Source organism: Macrosteles quadrilineatus, unplaced genomic scaffold, assembly GCF_028750875.1.
Source record: "Macrosteles quadrilineatus isolate MER2022 unplaced genomic scaffold, UCM_ALF_1.0 Scaffold_8__2_contigs__length_117827958, whole genome shotgun sequence".
NCBI lineage: Eukaryota > Metazoa > Arthropoda > Insecta > Hemiptera > Cicadellidae > Macrosteles > Macrosteles quadrilineatus.
Genome location: NW_026542601.1, coordinates 28,590,373 through 28,604,677, shown reverse-complemented (window position 1 = coordinate 28,604,677; position 14,305 = coordinate 28,590,373). Strand labels below are relative to the sequence as shown.

Genomic DNA, 14,305 nt, shown 5'->3' with positions numbered 1-14,305 from the left:
AGTAGATAATTGTTTATTTATACAGGCGAAGGTCACATGGCTCTCTCTTACACTTAACCTGCGGTTTTAAACCTTCAAATAGCCCAAACCATGAGTATATGTTATTCATCCTGTTTACAAATTTTCTAAATCGGTGGTGAAACATGCATAATTGTAACTAAATTGTTGGAAATTTATCAAAGTTCGTTCTAAGGCTTGCTATAGCTTACCTTCAGAGCAGTTATGTGTTCAGTTCAGTAAAAGAAGAACATTTTTCTTTTCTTTTATTTATTTTGTTAATCATTGTCGATGAATTTCCTGATATGTTTTAGTTAAAATACAGACAGAGAAATACTTTGTTTTCTAGTTCAAGAGCTAACTCTTGTAATATAATCATTTCACATTACAAGAACCAAAACATATTACGAGCTAAACACACAATTTATCTATATCTACATCAAAGACCTCCAACATCACCTGTCATATCCATCTACGGAAATATAAAATTACTCTAAACTGTCCAAATGGTTAAATTGGAAAATCTGTCAACCACAAGAGTCAACAATTGTTACATTTGGCAACGGACCAAAACGAAAAACCATAGCAATTGAGGTGGCACGGCTACACATGGTCGGCCATTGGCTCATAAATTGGAAAGTAAAAGTAACGGATCAGCTGATTGCAGCACAGCTGAGCGAGTGGTGGGAGAAAACAGCTGTTCTTGTCAACTGGGGCTGAGCTGCATTCAGCGCCGGACATTCGAGCGGGAACCTCCTGTCTCCATCTACAGGTAGGTGCTGTCAACTACTGTACTGTGTTAGTGATAGTGACGTATTGAATGTAAACATTATTCTTTGCAAAGATGTTATTTACAAAACAATTAGGCCCCTTCGTCTAAAAAGATTTTAAATTAAATAAAACATATCTAGAAAGGGGTGATTTTCTTTGAGGAAATCATATTTCTAATGGAGGCTTTATAAAAAGCTGATTCTGCATAAGATCATGGCTAAATAGAACTTTAATATTAGTCGTTTGCGCTGATTCTTTCAAAGTGTGTTGAAGTGTAAATACAATTCAGAATCTACAGTAATCAGAAAATGAAAACTACTTTAGTAACTGTGCGTTTTGTTTGTTAAACTTGGTTATAACTATATTATAGAGCTTATATTCATGGGTATGATGGTCGATGTCAAAATAATTTATACAAGCTAACAGTAACCCAAAAAATATATTATTCTACTCTTTTGCTGTCATGTATATAGTTAAACAAATTATTGACATATCAACAAATTACTTAAAGTAGTACTTAAGTAGGCATTGCTTTACCCACTGTGTTTATGTATTTGCAATTCAAAGTGTGTAATGAGTATTCACCATCATTATAATGTGTGCCACGTTTAGTTTAGGTAAAATATTGAAAAATTATTTCAGATCAATTACTAATTTTAAGTTCTCGTTAGTTTGATATTTCAGCAGGCTTCGTTAGGCATTTTTATTAAAATGCCTCCCGTAAGTTGCCTATTTTTGTAAATGATCTGGCAGAAACTAAAACATAGCAAAATATTTATCCGGATGGATCGCAAGTTGTTGTTTGCTCCGTAATTCATCAGACAAAATAATTGTTAAACAGTTGTAAATTTTCCATGTAGTTATAACATACAATATAACACAGTAAAAGGTAATCGGATCTTATTTTGCCGACGATGCCGAATTGTGTACGTCCAAATAGTGCCTACTCCTTCATATGCTAAATCTCATACTGCTTTCCAAATGTTCACTTCCAAATGTTCACAAAAACTATAAAAAAAGTGTATAAAGAAGGTTAGTTGATTTATTTCAAGTTATAAGTTTTAGCCTTGAACTGCAAACCAGATGACCCGGCGCGAAACGTGATTCAGACACTCCTGTGTATTGCAAGTTGCGTTTGTAGGCAAGGCGCGTTTGCCTTTGAGTAATAACAATGTAAAAATCGCGATGCCGATAGAAAATTCACTAAATTCGTTATGATATGTCTCAGAATCTCAGGGCTTTTTTCATCACAAACATAATTAAAGTTATTTTCGTAAATCTGAAATCCCGACTCGGCGAAACACAAAAACAAGTTGTTTATCTTCAGATTGGCAAGGTCGCCTGGGGTGGGTGAAATCCTTGATGACAATAATGATAATATGATGTTGATCCCAATAACACGTTTGGTCTCGAACATTCACATGTTAGAAGTTGCGTTAAATTCACTGACAGAAAGTACGAGAGAATTTTACGAATTGTACAATCCACTTAGAAAATTGACAAGAGGTGCAAACAATTTGACAGTTACGATTGGATGATAGTAAACATTATGTTTGTAAAGATATGAGGATTGTCCGTCTTACTCATAATGTAATAAAGGAGGGAAACCAAACATACTGTTGTTTTAAGTCTGATACACAATGTGAAACTTTGGTTTTATAAGGTCTTGCCATATTTTCCTTGATAATAAATAAATTGAATTTGCGAATGTTAATCTAACTTTGTTGAGGAACTTCTTGTAGTTAATAGTGACTAAACCAACATAATATACAGCATCAAGCAAACGCATCAGATATGTCCTTGCAAAAACTATTAGATAAAATAATATTTGGCCTTGGCCTTATGCTTTATAAAGTATACACGTACTCTAACCTCAAACTAACCATTACCATTATTTAAACGCCCAAACCCCAATAAATCTGTACTAAATAGAAATTAGTACCTTTCAAACATTAATTACAAATGAAATTAATTAGTGAAATTTTCGTTGGAATCTATCTACATTAAATGCAAATTTGCCAGACAGGAAAAATCGAATAACGGGAACGATGGTTGCGGAACATGATAGACAGGGAACGGGAGTCCAAGGTCCACGTTGGGCAGCTATCCAGGAGTCTTGGTCCAAGGGCGACCACTCACCTTTGGTGACCCCATGAGGGTGTTGCGGGGGGGGCAGTGGTGGGACGGCCATATCTGGGCATCATAAGTCACTTAGGTTGAGTAACTTGATAACGTGGGTGTCCTCCAAGGATCAGTGTTGGGACCACTTTTGTTTATTTTGTTATTTCTTATGAATTTAACAAAAGTGTTAAACATTTGTTGAGAAAGGTTTGAAAACCTAATTTTATAATGGGTATATTTTAACGTTTAAGAATTAGTATGTTTTATAATATTTCAAATATTATAATTTTAAATGTGGCAACATTCCCGATGATGATTCGAGCTGATGCAGTTCAGCACTTATAAAGATGGTTTGTTCTAAAATACAAACTATTTATTGCTCATCATTAGCCTAAGAGAAGGGTTAATTTTTATTATATCTCAGTAAAACTAATCACGACCAAAACACTACGGCAACTTCTAACCATTATTTCATGCACGGTATGAACCTTAATACAAATTTTGTGTACGTCATCCTTGTTTAACTACCTATTTTTTTAGCACTCAACATATATCTTATCATTGAAAGTATAGTGGATGCAGCAAATCTGAGGATCCGAGTGGTTATATTACAAAAACGTCCATTCTAGACCCAGATGCAATTTGTCATCGGGCTTAATGATGCTGTTTGGACTAAAGTCGACGTCAGATAAGATCAGTATACGGCTTAACCAATTCCCTTTCAAATCAACGAAAAAATTAAAATTGTGGCGGGGGACATAAAATATGTGTATGGACTTCTGCAGATAATGCGTAAAAATATATTTAGTAATTTAGTCAAGGAGTCTTATTGTGACTTAACTATTACATCTCTTCGAAATAGACCAGAAAGGCGTAATACGGATAGTTTGGTGGTTTGAGATCAAAACCTCAGTTCTAGAGGTCTGGGTTCAAAACCAGCCAATCACCAGTACCCATCCCAGTGATAAGTCCATCCCATTGGCTCGTAGGCCTTCTTCCCCAGATTTTTCTTCTTGAATAACATTTATAAGTCACGTATGCGAAGAGAATATTTTCTATTGAAAAATCGTCTCCACCTAAAGGCAAACAGCATATACCCACGCTTCGCATTACTGAGCTATTACTCCCACCTATATGTACATATTAACTTGTCCTCCGAAGTGGCTTGACATTACTGTACAATGTACCGTTTGACAGCCTGTCGTTTCTGCAAGGTAATCTCTTTGTTGGACCACTCACATTAGTAAACACTCGGTCCGAGTCACCACTAGAATACATTAACTGTTTGTGTAATGAGATTTGCGTTGGCTACCGGTCTGAGGAATCCCCTTCAAAATTTAACTGCCCGCCATTATTGTGTCCGAACTATTCAGAGTAGTCAACAGAAACCTCTGGGCCTTCGGAATGTCTATTGCGTGGATTTGTACCTTAGAAAGTTACAAATTGAGAATCTACACAACATCGGATAACGTGCTTAGTTAAAATGTTGAACACTGAGAATCAAAAGCTAATCGTGATTGCAATAGTAATTTCTCAATTGATCGGTCGTTGCCGGTCCCCGTCAGTGCAGAAATAATCCTCAGCAGCCCTGAATGTTCCTTAATTTCAATACACATTTTTTATATCCCTTTGAACACAATTATAATTTTTTACTGGTCCAAACCTTATCCAGAACCGGTCTCACTTGGGAATCGAACCGGTGACCTTCAAATTTGAAGGCGAGCACTATAGCCACTTCGCTACCCAGATATATATATCCATTAAAAAACATTAATCTTAATTTTACCAAAGTGACTATTATATAGATAATTGCAGGTTTTTTACGTTATAATTATGATTGATTGCATGTATGTACTGAACTATGAATTTTTCACGAGATATAACATACTTCCAAACGTAAAGAAATTCAGTTTCAGACACCCATTGTTAATTTGGTCTGTTGAATTCAATAGGCAACGTTTTCAAAAATAATAATTTAGTTTCCAATTTTTTCAAGTGATTAACACAAATTCCGAACTTTTAGGGAAAACGACATTTTAACACATCTATTACCGTCTACTTACAAAAGCGAAGAAACGGTTTTCTTTTGATAAAGACAAGGGGTTCGGTCGCTTTCTACCTTTCATCATCACACCAATTGCCAATTACCATTAGCTTCACGTCATATCTTCCTCAGCTTCATCATATTCCGCCATGTGTAGGAGTAGTAGTATCCCGCTGACCAGACCTGCTTGTTACAACATGTACGATTGCGCAACTCACTGGAGAAAGACGGTCGCGAATACCACTTTCATTTTATCTTGTGATCACAATAATATCTGCTCCACATTCGTTTGGCTATATTGCTTGTTCCACGTTTGGTTAGCAATTGGTGTTCACTTTGAGAAGGTTGATATTCAAATGAGGAAAATATATTGATTTGGTGAAGTCTAACAGTTGTAAGTTCGAGATGTATTCGAGCATGTAATTATTGATATCTAGAGAGGTTTGGGTATGAAATTGAGGCTTAGCGGTAAATTAACCATTGGTTCGAGTCAATACAAATATACATCCGGTGTTTCCACTGAATTGCAATAGGCAAGACGAATGAGTGAGGCACAGAAAGCGTGACGATATTTGATATTGAATAACTTGTTGTGAAATGAACACGTACAGCGGAAATTCCACAATAGGAAATGGTCAAGTTTTATTTGGCCATTCTTGTTGCATCGATTCACTTTTAATGGGTTTAAGTAACATTGGTTTTTTTTACCGGTAATAAGTGACGTTTAAATACAATTTAGATCCTTTTTTATCATTGAATAAAAAATTATTGATTGAAATCTTTTGTGAAAATGCTGTAGCTCTCACAACAGTTTTGTATACGACGTTTATTGTAAAGCGCAATACAGTAGTTTAAATTCTCGTATTTTAATAACAGTAAAGTTTAAATTCCATTCAAAATCATTTTGAAGGAACTAACTGTTTACACCGAAGATGGAATGCAGGGATTGCCCTTAAATACTCCTACACTCCATGCAACTTGAACTCACCCATAAACCGTTCTTAAAATCGGTATGATTGGTTGTGCCCTTGCAAACAAAAACTTGAGCGTTTTCGTTTCGTATTTGCAATCCATTTGATCAAAACCTGTGACAAACAGTGACATGAACTAGAACTGCAGTTTCCTTTGCGATCAGTTCTGACACAAACCAACAAAAATGTGAGTTTTCTAAAATTTCTAAAACGTCGGTAAAACAGAAATCGGTCTGTAATTACCGAAACAGTTTTCCGCTCCATTTGGCGCGTCGGCGGGAAAAGCGAGGATCTGGCGGGAGAGGTGAAACTGGATAATGGCTGCCTCGACATTAATGGACCAACTTTTTGACAGGACAATGAGGCACAAGGGTGGGTGGAAGATCAGTAGGTCAGATAGACGGTAGAACGGTTCGGATAATCGATTTGGACTCGATACTTCAATGAATCGAATATGAATAATCAACCAAAGTGATTTATGTTGAACCGGTGCCGATCGATGTGGTGAAGATTGAGAACATGTTCGTTTGCTGATTAAACTGTCGAGGTTAACGGAATATAGGTTTAACTGTTGACTTTGATATAACTAATGATAACGCATAGTAAATCAAGCCAGTGCTGTACAGTTCGACAAATGATACAATCATCATTATTTGAATGTATCTTGTTAAAAAATTACGTTAACTCGCATCTAGTGGTGATGATACAGGTTAATTTTGAAGTGTGTGAATTTGGAAGTTTTTTTTTAAACAAGTACAGACAACTCTTTGGTTAAGAAGACAAAAACAAATTATTAATTTGTAACACGGTATATCAAACTTCACAAGTGTTATAATTTCTATATCATCATTTCAAATATGGCACACGACGTGACATCTACCCTCTCCACCTATCACTCACCTCAAATTTTGAATCCAATTGAACTGTTTTCACTCTTGTCCGTAATACATATTTTTCTACTGGTAATCACGTAGAAAGCGGAAAGAAGGTCTCAAAAACAGATGGTAAATTAGGCCAATTGTAATGAAACTTGTTTAGTATTCCAGCACAGCGAGGATGTTAGATGTTAGGCCTTGTACGTGATTGGCCTAAAGCCTTGACTACAAGTGGATAACAGACTTCTCATTGGCCGTGGGCTGCGTTCATTCCGTGGAACACTTTCTTTAAACTCGTTAAACCTTTCGTCGTGTAAGCCCAGATTTGATCGTTTCAAAATAATAAGAATGTGTTTTAAGTGAAATTATCTATTGGTGTTGTCAGAGTCGTAGCTAAGGTGGGGGAGGGCAGGCGCTTCGGGCTTCAACTTATATGGACGTGCTATAAATGAGACTTTAGTTTGTATATTGGAAATACGTACGTCAATTACACACAAGATGTTGCAATTATTTTGTGAGAACATCTAAGCAAGTACATTAACTTAAAATGTAATGTGTATTCAAAGCTAATTGTCTTACAATCACCAAAATGTTCTTTATCTTTTCTCCACGGACTTTATCTTCTTCCTCTCATCAAGGGACTAGAAAAACCTCATACGGTTGGGAATTGGGTAGGCCTATCGGAAAACAACGGCAAACTCACTTGTGGTTCGTAGCGATTAAGCTGTATTGAGTGTATTTATAATTAAGTTTTTATATTAGTTTTGTTTAAATTATCCCTATAAAACATGCAAAGAAGTGAGTATTGACTCTGGGTGTTAACTATCATAGCTGATTCCCATTATTGTTTTCTTTTTAATAACAACTGAATAAATAGTTTTTCCAAATACAATGCTAATTTCGTTAGTTTTTCCCATCAGAACAAATAAACCTTTTGTCAAATTTTTTGAAGTTTGTCGTCTGATAGAAAATTGTGAAAGAAAAAAAAACTAATTATTGAAATATCTTCATAAAATCAAAATTTGTTCAGTAATTAAAATTATTAAAATTTATTTCATTTTGAAACTTTGAATTGGACCAAGCTGATTTCTTTTCCAACACAGGTATCTTTTACCTTGACATGTATACGAAGTAGCATTGAGATCGGTTGGACCAATCTAAAGATAAAAAATTTTATGTTGAAAATACAGAATAAGGGATATATGGTTAACAAAGCGATAAAAAATCCAATCTTGAGTTTCTGTGTTGAGTTTGACTTCCGGAGTTTGGCTGTTTACTTATGCGACACTCTGTATGAAGAATCATCCGGTTTTTGTGAGGCACACTGATTTTATCTCAATTTCACTGATTGCAATTTGTTGTAAACACTAATTAAATTTAACGCAAACAGCAAAAACATAACAGTGCGCCTAAACGAAATACGCATTGAATAAAGCTTAACTTAAGGATAAAGCATTATGTATTTCTTTTCCTTAATACATCTGTCATTACAGAAACACAATTTTTCATCCAAGGTAATATTTCATTCTTGACCACACTAATCTATTAAACTCTCTAATGCTGTAAAGGTTTCGTTTGATTGACTTAATCAATCATTAACCAAGCAATTAGAGGGACAGGAAAGACTTGCCCAACCTCGGGAGAGAAAGTAACTATAACGGCTACCAAGGACGAGCAAGGCACGAGCGAGACAGTTCTTGTAATCAGCTGATCAAACAATCAGCTGTTGCGACACTTCGGCCAGCTGTTATGATTAGTTAATTAAATCTGAGGTCAAGTCTGTATTTAAATACGAAATACAGTATTTACGTTCCATGTTCATATTCCTCAATGTGCAATGCAACCAATGGAGACATAGTTTGAATAAAAACCTAGCCACAGTAGCTTCAGGTTAAGTGTAAGAATTTGTCTGAAAAAAATAAACGAGTTTTAATTTTATTTTCAGTATGACCAAATAATATTGCCCGACAATATACTGTGTAGAATTTTGTTATAGAATAAAGCTATAGGTTTTCTATATTTGTACAGTTTTCATCAACATTTTTTGTGATAGAATTATTTCGAAATAAGAACTTCTTCACAAGTTATGAATGAATAATCCAATATTGTAACAGGATTATTCTCGTCCTCAAAAAACTCATTTATACTCGTATAGTTTCTAGATTGAAAAGACATTTAAAATACTTATGATAGTTCGAAAGTATAACATAGAGATAGAACATTAACAAATATAAACCTCTACTTTCATTGATAAAAGTTGATTTTAATCTCGGATGTGTTTTTTTTTTTACTTATTCTACATAAGTGTTCCTTGGCTCGTCAAAGTCTGGTTCAGACAGGTCCAAGGCGCGCCTAGGCGCCGACCTACCCAACGCCTTACATGGAGCGACCGATGGGCGCGGGCCGCGAAAACAAAAGAAAATTGCCAACGTGGGCAGACTGGTTGTAACCCTATCTTGGTTATGTAAGGCGGCGTTGCAGACGGCCACATGATAGCTGGGAGAACTGCTCGTTAATACGTAGTTTTTGTAGAGTTTGGGTCTTCGGGGAGATGACAGTGTTGTTGGTGAAGATAGTGACCGACGTTTCGGATGCGGAATCTACAACTCAACCCTGTGGCTCAAGCCAGTCCCAGGTAGACGAAGGGTTAGGAGACAGGTTCCATCATACAGGCTATAGCAATAAATTTGCTACAGCGATGAGGCCATCTCCCGAAGACCAATATTCGACTTCTTTGACCATCACGGTCGAATGTTTTTCAAGTAAAAATACATGGTTTTTGTATTCTAACAAAAGTAACAATTGGTCCAAAAAAGCAGTAAGGGGACTTAAAAATCTTAATTTTTTTACATTCTACATGTTACATTTTACATTTTATCTACATTTTAAACTGAGCAATTTAAAAATTTGCATTTTGAACTCGATGAGGTCAATTCCTTGGATAGTATAATATACTATCCAAGTATATAAATTATTTTTATATATATTTTTTATATTCGATATTATCTTTTTGGAAAAAGCTTGTAACTTTTTATTCCTACTTAACATAAGGTGGAATCAATAGTAAAGATCAATGATCCCAAATTTATGAAAATACCATAAAACCATCAAACTACTCTATCGTAAAGCGAACAAATTTGCTATGAAAATGTATTTTTTGCTTTGTTTATAGGCTACTATCATTGACTATTGGAAAGATAGGTACTATGCTTTTTAAATGAACTATAAATCAACTCAATCTCATTACGATCAGTTGTATTGTTTACCATTTGTTTACCACAGTTTATCCTACAAATGTGTTTGCCTGCTTGAGATCCCCGTATCTATTTGTAAAGGGGACTTTTTTTATATTTCAATAATACCTCCAAATTGACGGTAAATTATTGCGAATTTATACTTTTAAGTATATTAAAGTAAATTTAGTGCTTTGAACAACTTGCGATTACCATTTTCGTTTTATAGTGTGAAAATGTTTTGTTACCTGCATTGATTTGGATTAACACTTCCAAGTGTGTAATAGTTCCCCAAGGTTGTCTTCTTTACTTTCTTAACTCGGTCACCACAAACCTGTGTTGTTTTGAAAGTCACATTCCCACGTAACTATGGTTGGTTTCTGAGAAAACCTCTTAACTATCAAACGTCTTAATTATTCACTTAAACTGCACCATGACAAACCTACAAACAAGGTAAATACCATAGTTATTATCTCAAAATTGTTAAGTTCAAGTTAAGTACATTGTTAACACTGTATAACTTACAGTAATAAATCACTGCCTCCTGTTGGTTTATTGTACAAATGAAGTTAATTGATCATAACAAACTATAGCTACGCGTACATGATAAATTTGTCATTCTTATTGGTAAAATCATTCTCCTTAGCAGACTTTTTCAATTAGGACTATATGAATGTTTACATTATTGATCTTTACTTTCCGTCTGCCCGATACATATGCAATGGTGGAAACCTCTTTACACTAAAGTCGTCGGATACTCTACAGATCTCAATAACCAGTTCCAACCAAGGACCGACTCATTGAGATTATTCCACTTCTGGCCACGTTTAGGAAAGTGTCATGATTGTGGGGAAGTAGTGAAAGGTTTTTGTAATCAGCAGTTTAACGGAAGTTATGAAGCCGAGCGTCGTGACCGAGTGTTGTTGGAGGGGAAAGCTATCGACGGAACAAGAACTATCCACTTTTTATATCTCTGAAACCAGTGCAGAAAACAATTGCTCGGTTTAATATCGATTTTCCGACTTTCTACTGTTATTTCTTTGAATGAAACCCACTGAAGAACATAGGGCATTGTCTTTTTGAAATGCTTGTTGGAACAAAACCAATATTGAGGTAACGTCACGCAGCTGAAGCAAATCAATGTTTTTTTGTATAGATCAATGGCCTTTGAGTCATATTTGGGTTTGTGTATTAAAACGTTGTTTGGTGGGTGAGTAATGGTGTACGCTAGTAATGGGCATATTCATATGATTTGCATGTACAATTGTGATGTAGTTGAATAGTAATGGAAAGAACGAGGAAATATCGCTCAATAGGATGACTGGTCCGTTGAAGAATTTAAATTTCCATTTAGGCAATACGATAGGTGCACTGCCACCAGCCATCGCAAACCTACTTTATTATCTTCAAGGCCTGGAGAGATCTTTGCACGATCATGATTTCCTATATCTTCTTTTACTTTCCAAAGACCAACCGATCTATTTTTTTTCAGAATGGAGACGTCACTCCCGCTCTTGGGGATTTTACTGATAGCACTTGCACTCCCATCACTCTCGGACCCGGCCGAGCCCAACCCTGGGGTAGTCGGCGCCCGCAAGCTAGCTACCGCCGTCGACTGTAGCGGGGCCGTCGCCTTCTCTGCCGCCGGCGTCAACCCCTCTTCTACCCGGGGTCAGCTCAGCTACCAACGTCCTCTCAACGACCGAGGAGTCGGCTGGAGCCTGGAGACCGGGGAGTTCACCTGCCATTGCCCCGGACTCTACCACTTCGCATTCTCTGGCTACGGCGAGAAACCCGACACCAGGTAAACAATTTATGAAAGATACACGTACACATAACATATTGTTTTTACCATGGGAGTTCGGCAAGTGATATTTTCCTGCTGGACAAGTCGTTGCCAAACAGCCTGGCTGCAATCAATACGCTAGGGTTCTATTTCAATTAGCAGTCAAACGTGTTAGTCAGGTTTCGAACGACTGCATGGTTAAAATTATGCAGTTAAAGTATGGTTTATGTAACAGGGAAGAAAATCGTATATCTTCCCGATATTAAAAAGTCAGTTAAAGATTTAACCGTTATTGGGCACTCATGATTCAAGTATTTAAATTATTTTATCCCTTGTGTCTTTTCTACCTAAGATGTCCTTAACACAATCTCATTCGTAACCTTATTTCTTTACTAGATTCCTCTCTTTTTAACACTCAAAGCATTTAACTGATCATTCTGGTGCTTTAGCTTTGTCTAATCCAGTTGCCAATTGCCTTGTTGAATGTGAATGATTGGTTTACGCTACAGAGGGTAACTTTCCTTGCAGACTGATGCTGAAGAAAAGGGTTGCCAACACTACAGAGTGGACGGACGTCGTCGCTGCTGGAGGTCCACACTCCGGAGGAGGTTCCAGCGTCGCTCTCTTGGACCTGGAGGTCGGTGATGTCACAGCTGTGTTCCTGCAGGAGGGGAATCTCCTACAGGACACCACTTCAGCCAGCTTCAGCGGCTACAGGATCATAAAGAAATAGACGCGAAGTTGAAAGATGGATCTGGAGTACCGGAAGGCTGTGTGTTAGGATTTTTTCACGTTTTAAAACATGCAGTCTCGCACGGATGCGTTCAAGACTTATGACAAATATACAAAACGAATTTTAATGTTCTGAGTCCATCAAGGGACTCAGCTAGGACAGCATTTTATATTTCTAACAAGATTCGTGTGAACGTATGTTACGAGCGCTTCACCTTAAGTTTCCATTCCTCCTAATCGCATGGCTGTGTATGTAACATCTTGTGCCATCTTGTCTCAAACGCGTTCTTCAGCAGTACAAAATAACGTCAACCGCAGCGAGCGACTGTGATGTGTTTAACCTAGTCAGTGTGAATCTAGTGGTTCAGTGTTTCACGGACAATGCTTGACTTTGCATGTTGTAGTTGGCATGTCCCTGTAGTAAATCTCTTCTGGTGCAAGCACATTGTAAACTTGTGTTCCTGTGATTAAATGTTTGTACACAAACTGTTCTGTATTCTTATTCTTGTTTCACTAACATTTCGGGCTCACTTTTGGTTTTGGCTCTTGTAGTGCTTTCTTGTTTTTAGTCACGCTTTCAGAGGAGTTTTTTGGAGCTTTCTACAGGACGAGAATGAAAGTGCTTAATGGAACGTGCGACAAATCTATTACCCTGTGAAATTGGCGGTTCCGCACTGTACTCTGTGGACGCCGCAATCACAACCTTTTGACGACTTCACCCGCAGGCTCTCCTGTTGCATCATTGGTTATCACGTTATCAGTCACGGTATCACACCAGGGAACTTACACATTGAAAACTGTCTTATGTATACTTTACTAAATCTGAACTGAAAGCGAACTTTTTACCGTACATAGATTTACAAAGCACACATTGGGTCTCAAAACTCCAGACCTTGAATCTCAACTTCTTGGCGTGAGATGGAAGATGGATGCCGTCCGCCAGCGCCTTCAACCAACAAAAACAGCCTTCACATCATAGAAAATGCTAAAAGCTCACACATTTGTCAATATATCTTTCCTTGTGATTGTATTTTTGTCTAAATTGATAGCTTAAGGGACTAGTTAGTTTATTTATTTTGATAACAGGATACAACTAGCAATTGCTGTTAAGATAGTTTTACATTTTTAGGAAGTTCATCTTTCGTTTTTAAGTTGTGCTTGGTTATTCTAGAATTTAGCTGGTTTAAGATTTTCGGTTAGAAAGATTTTTAAATCCGTTAGTACAACATTATTTTATACATTTACCTTTCAACTAGGCCTATTTGTTTTTCTTCGTTTTATATACTGTAGTTGGGTTTATTCAGAGGTTGTGTTGTTACATATATAGAATTGTAAAAAGTCTAACATTTCAATGATATTGAAGTTTTACAAAAAAAGGTTACCAGACTTTTCGAAGTTTCCACCACCATGTTATGTTTACATATAGGCTAGCGGTTCACTGAGCTTACTGAGAGAAATTGTACTTGTAGATCCATTGCCAAAATCAAGCATAGAGTAATCACTCGCTGGCACAGAGCAACTACAATGAATATTAAGTGTTACAAATTACAATTCCATATCACTTCCTGTTGCACTCTGGCGGTACCCAGTTGCATACCACGTGTTTCCAGATTGTATAACCTATCGCAAGATGGCGGCGTGGACGTATTGGGAAAGTTACATCACGTTAAGGTCCATTACTCTCGCATACAACGCTTGATGCCGGCTCCACAAACGCTTTCGAAAGGTCACTTTGCTTTCGAGTTGTTAATGTCAACTGCATGTAAATAAACTCG

General features: G+C 36.7%; 1 protein-coding gene across 1 annotated transcript; it reads left to right on the top strand.

The window, feature by feature from the left end:
* The first annotated feature begins 667 nt into the window (after positions 1-667).
* Positions 668-13,016, top strand: LOC128999243 (cerebellin-3-like). Its single transcript, XM_054425643.1, has 3 exons — positions 668-769; positions 11,505-11,816; positions 12,327-13,016. Exons 2-3 carry the CDS (start codon positions 11,506-11,508, stop codon positions 12,529-12,531), a joined length of 516 nt encoding a protein of 171 aa, XP_054281618.1. The 5' UTR covers positions 668-769; position 11,505; the 3' UTR covers positions 12,532-13,016.
* Positions 13,017-14,305: the final 1,289 nt, after the last annotated feature.

Excerpts from the sequence above, each read along its gene's own strand:
- LOC128999243 (XM_054425643.1), top strand. The coding sequence starts at position 11,506 with ATGGAGACGTCACTCCCGCTCTTGGGGATTTTACTGATAGCACTTGCA. Across the intron at positions 11,817-12,326 it reads GGCGAGAAACCCGACACCAG|ACTGATGCTGAAGAAAAGGG; the intron begins GTAAACAATTTA and ends CTTTCCTTGCAG.